The 4955-nt window shown below is 52.4% G+C and overlaps 2 protein-coding genes across 2 annotated transcripts in view; both read right to left on the bottom strand.

Annotated features, from left to right (window-relative positions):
* Positions 1 to 3069: 3069 nt before the first annotated feature.
* Positions 3070 to 4316, bottom strand: VDBG_10175 (predicted protein; the record flags this gene model as incomplete). The annotated part of the gene is made up of 2 exons (XM_002999580.1): positions 3070 to 3705; positions 3747 to 4316. The coding sequence occupies 2 exons, from the start codon at positions 4314 to 4316 to the stop codon at positions 3070 to 3072; spliced, it is 1206 nt and encodes a 401-aa protein (XP_002999626.1).
* A 471-nt stretch (positions 4317 to 4787) lies between these two features.
* VDBG_10174 (predicted protein) overlaps positions 4788 to 4955 on the bottom strand; it is a gene marked incomplete at both ends in the record, with an annotated part of 1042 nt that continues 874 nt past the window's right edge. The window contains one exon of the mRNA XM_002999579.1: positions 4788 to 4821. Coding sequence (XP_002999625.1) covers positions 4788 to 4821 — 34 coding nt within the window. The remainder of the gene's footprint in view (positions 4822 to 4955) is intronic.

The following is a 4955-nucleotide window of genomic DNA, read 5'->3' as shown; positions in this document are numbered from 1 at the left end:
CGTGAGAGGATATGCCCTGCACCCGTATCTTCGCAGGTGAGCTAGGCCTGGAGCCGTGGTTCGAGCAGCAAGACCCTTGGAATTGAGCCAGTCGTTCAGCTTTCCTTCTGGTGTTGCCCACTGCAGGCGCCCCTTCGGCGTGAGGTTGTGGAGATATGCGGCGGCTTGTACCACCTCTGGCCACAAATCCTCCGGGAACCCGGCAGCCGAGGTAAGGGTTCGTGCAATGGTGAATATCGTGCCTCCGTTGCGTTCTGCAGCACCGTTCTGTTCTGGTGTCCTGGCGGCTGATCTCTCCAAGAGGATGCCGCGCTCTTCTGACCAAGTAACCAGATTGCTGCGTAGTGCCGAGTCCCAGTCAACTCTCAGGACCTTGATGACCAACTGGTACTGTCTCCATAAAAACATCTCAAAGTTGATAAATGCCTGGAAGCCATCTGCTCTTGCAGGTAGAATCCTGACAACGATCTTCCCCGAGTAGGCGTCTGTGATTACGAGACACGACTCCATGCCGTTGTATGACCTTCCAGGGCTGAAAAAATCCAGGTTGACGCGCTCGAATGGATCCGTCGTCGTGTACGTTGGCTGTCTCCGAGACACAATTCTCTTGGATTTTGCTACCCCGCAAGACTCGCACTCGAATGTTGTTGGCCCCTTTACCCCAACTCCAATACAGCTGTATTGCAGCTGCTGTATGGCCTCTGGGTGGGCGTGAGCCAGCCGTTCGTGCCAGAGCCTCGAGTCGCTGACCATTGCGGCTCTCTGCTTCTTGGAGTGATAGAAGGAAGTGATGCTGTGTAGAGTGTTCACTGCATACTGGCCACCCTTCTCCTGCAGTGGGATCTCTGAGCCACTGGCTGGGTTGAACAGCATGCTCCTGAGCGAGTCCAGTCCGAGTCCTTGACGCTGGAGCTGCCTGGCTGAAACGAGCGTTGTTGGGTAGTCTCTGATGTACGAGACATCATGACAGGTGATTCTGATGACGTTCTGCTTGCTGTCGAGAGTTTCAATGGTCATCGTGCCATACCCTTCGACAGGGTTTGATTTGCCTCCCCCCGTTCTGTACCTTACAGTGTCGGTGGCCTCACGGAAGCTGCTAAGGAGGTCTTTGTTGTTGGTAATGTGGTTGGGTGTGCCCGAATCGATCAAGAACTCGTGACGGAGATCCCCTCCTCGGGTAGTTTGCTGAAACTCGTCTGAATCGGCTAGGGAGAAGTTGCTCATGTAGTTGGTGTACTCGCCCTCGTAGCTCCGGGCATCGTCATTACTGAAGGAATTGTTGAAAGCAGAGACTGCGGCCCCGCTAGTGCCTTTTGCCTCTTGTTGCTTCTTTTTGTCCTCCTTGATTTTCTCATTCCAGAATTGCAACGTGCTTGGCTTCATCCCTTTCTTCGCTTCGTCAATGTAGTCTAGCAGGCTCTGGTCGGGTTGATAGCTTTTCTTCCTCCGGTGTTCTGCGATATTTGGGCACAGACAAATGGGCTGACACGCCTTGGGTGCCCTCTTCTGCTGTACACAGTCGCAGAACAATCTGCGAGCCGGCAGGCTGTTTGACTGTTGAGGAGAGTCGCGAGGGGAATCCTGGACACTCCTTTGAGCACTTTGACCGTTCCGATCCTTGCCTATAAAGGTCGCCGAGTCGTTGTAGAAGGACGTCTGAGAAGTTTAGTGGTGAGGCGATGTGGCTGGTAGTCTCTGAGGTAGCTCTTGTACCTCAGCGCCAGTACCTTCCCTCCATCACGATCGTCTAGCTCCCGGCGAACTTGGTGGGCGCACTCTGCTTCGGCCCACCCTGGAGACACGGAAAAGAATTGCCCGAAGGAATTGGATATTCTGATCTGCGGCTTCTTTAAGCTGAGGAATCCCATGCTTCTCAACGTCGATACAGAGCAGAATGAAGTCGTCAACCCACTTCTCGTGGTCCATCTTCTTGATCATCGACATATGCTCCTCCCAGCGTTGACGAATGTATTGTTTCTGTCCCATGTCGGAAGGGGCGAAATGGTCCTTTAACGCCTTGAGCCATTCTTGGCTGCTTTCCTCGTTCATGAAGACGGCCGAAAGGCTCCTGTCGACTGTGTTGAGGATGTATTTCTGGACCTCCTGGAGGCCCGCTGACTCCCTGTTGTAGATGTCCAAATGGATCTTGTACAACGTCAGCTGTGTGCTGAGATCTCTCGTCTCATCTTCGAGCGATGGGGCTGTTGGCTTCTTGGCCCTCAGAGTCCATCTTGAGGGGGCCCGGGGCGTTGTCGGAGACAGTCGGGGAGGTCGTTCGATGGTCGCGACTGATCGCGTGTATGTTGGATGTCGTCAATTGACCCCGCGTGCATTCAGGCCCTTGGCCGCACGGCTCAGAGGCGCAATTGGATGTCGAGGAGCTCACTTCTCCTGCTTCGACAGGTCGTAGAGAGGTGATTGCTCTCCTGGAGGATGATGGTGATGGCCCTTGGCCGGTTGTCGTCAATGGCGAAACGTCCGCGTCGATTGACTGTTGAACTGCAGCGGTGATCCAGCTGTAGACCGCTCCGCAGCAGGCGTACTGGCCGTGGTCCCGATCTGGGACCTTGGCGCCCTGCTGTACGTATCGAAGGTCAACGAGCTGGATCGTCGCCCGGGCTCATAACTGTCACCACGAAATTGAACAAAGTGGATTGATTGTTGTTGTTATGGTACAAAAGGAGACTTTCCTGCAGTCACTCCCGGACGACCATTGGCCAGTTGCCAATAACCGTAGAACGGATTGAATACTACCGGGGCGGTAGCTAGAGAATGAATGCATCAAATGAGGATCCTGCAGACCCACAGGTGTAAGTACCCCTGGGGTCGCAGAAAGGACCATGCCTGATCGGCAACACCATATCCAGCTGGAGTATTATGGCGTAATTGCATACCAATATATGTACATCATGCGCATCCTCACAATGGTCTGGTACGTTGCCAGGATCAGGTGAAAGCACCGTACGCAACCCGTCATCGACAGATTGATACTCAAGGAAGGCAAACAGACGAGCGGTAGTCAAATGTTGCCTTATGCTTCAGCTGATGAGGTAATTGAGGAGTACGCCATCAGCTAATCTTTTCTCTAGAATCACAACTCGGGTTGTCTGTGTCTTCGCCCTCGTCTTCATCCTCGTCCTTTTTCTCGTCTTCATCCTCGTCTTCGCTCTGGTCTTCGCTCTCGTCTTTTTTCTCGTCTTTTTTCTCGTCTTCATCCTCCTCTTCGCTCTCGTCTTCATCCAGTCTGTCGTGTATGTACGGACCAACGTCTACTAGAGACCCCTGTTGCGAGCAGGCGTCTAGCCAATCATGGTTGACAAAGGAGACGTTGGGGAACCGCGAGAAGACAGCTTGTGGGAGCTTGTTGTAAATCGCTGGTGAGGCCACAAGATGAGTAGTATCCGTCGAAATACTAGGTAATAATACCCCTCCAAGATGACCAACTTCTTCCACGAGCTGCGCCTGGGTCAGATAGGGGGACTTGTCGGCTATGACAATGCCACAGTTATACAAAGGCCTTCTGGGGTCGAATCGAGTAGCAGTCGTTTCTTCCTCACTCTCCTCACTCTCTTCCTCAACTTCTGCCTCACTCTTGCCTTCCATCTCTTTTTCGACCTCTTTCATCAAGAGAATGTCGAAACTACCGAGTAAGACAGCGATATGACCACAGTATTCCATACGCTGTGCCTCACTCTCGCTCTCTCTCTCTTGCTCGACCGCTGTCAGCAAGAGAGAGCGGAACATACCAAATAATGCAGCGATAGTATCACTGTATTCCACACGCTGTGCCTCACCCTCTTCTTCACTTTCGTCCTCACCTTCCCTGACTCCCTTCCCTCACTCTCTTCGTCACTCTCGTCCTCACTCTCTTCCTCTTCTTCACTCTCTCCTCTACTCTCTTGTTCACTCTCTTCTTCACTTTCTTCTTCACTTTGTTCTGCACTCTCTTCTTCACTCTCTTCTTCACTCTCTTCTTCGCTCTCTTCTTCACCATCTTCTTTACTCTCTTCATCTTCCTCACACAGGACCCATCGTTCTTGAGAAAGGTGATATTCAAGGGGGTCCAGAAAATAGCCCGCCTGATATGAATCCTCAAGCCAGTCGAAGGAGACAACAGACCCTCCCTGCTGTTCTATCTCGAGGCTGGTATGATAAAGATCTCGATATAGATCCTTAGAGATGCACAAGACGGTAGCCGTCGCGAAGTCCCGTTTGTGGAACGTCCCACCTAAGCTTCGGATCACCCGTTTGACATCCTTGAGCGTCATTTCAGCGGGTAAGGGGTAGCTGATTGCAACGTTGAAGGTCTGCGTCATGGTGATATGGTGTGCTGTACGGGGCTGGATACGGTGTGGTTGCGTCGATCGCGTCTGAACGTGTGCCAGTTGTGTCTCAAGTGAGCCGTGCCCCGTCTCTTATACTGGTCTGCCACCAAATAGGTGTGGATGCGTCATCTGGCCTGATCTACATGTCTGATTTCGCATGAAGAGCTCAGGGTTTGATGATTCATTTCTAAGAGGTCAATTCTCGGATTCCAGGTACGCGCCTGCTCGCTAGTCAGGGGACTTTGTCCTGTGTGTCCTCACAATCAACTTTGAATTCGAAGTAGCCTCTGTCACGTGGTGTTATGTTGTCGGAAGCGAACATTGGACACCGACAAATGGCAGTCGCGCGACCAGCATTCCATTCTGGCACTGAGGTGGGGCCGTCAGCCAGCTGGGATCGTCATCACTTGTGATCGGCCAACACACGGTGTCACCATCATTGGTCATTGGTGTTTCATACAACTACGGGGGAGTGGTGGAGTATTGCCACATCAGACTGTATTGGGAATCATAGTGTACATACGCCATAGAACTCCAAAAACTCCTCGTGGTCAAGTGGCTCACCACTGAAACGTACAGATACAACAAGCGCCAAGCTGCGCAGGAGGGAAGTACACCTGAAAGCAGCGG

Source organism: Verticillium alfalfae, genomic scaffold (assembly GCF_000150825.1).
Source record: "Verticillium alfalfae VaMs.102 supercont1.20 genomic scaffold, whole genome shotgun sequence".
NCBI classification, from domain to species: domain Eukaryota; kingdom Fungi; phylum Ascomycota; class Sordariomycetes; order Glomerellales; family Plectosphaerellaceae; genus Verticillium; species Verticillium alfalfae.
The sequence above is the reverse complement of the archived record's forward strand: the minus strand, read 5'-3'. Positions and strand labels throughout refer to the sequence as shown.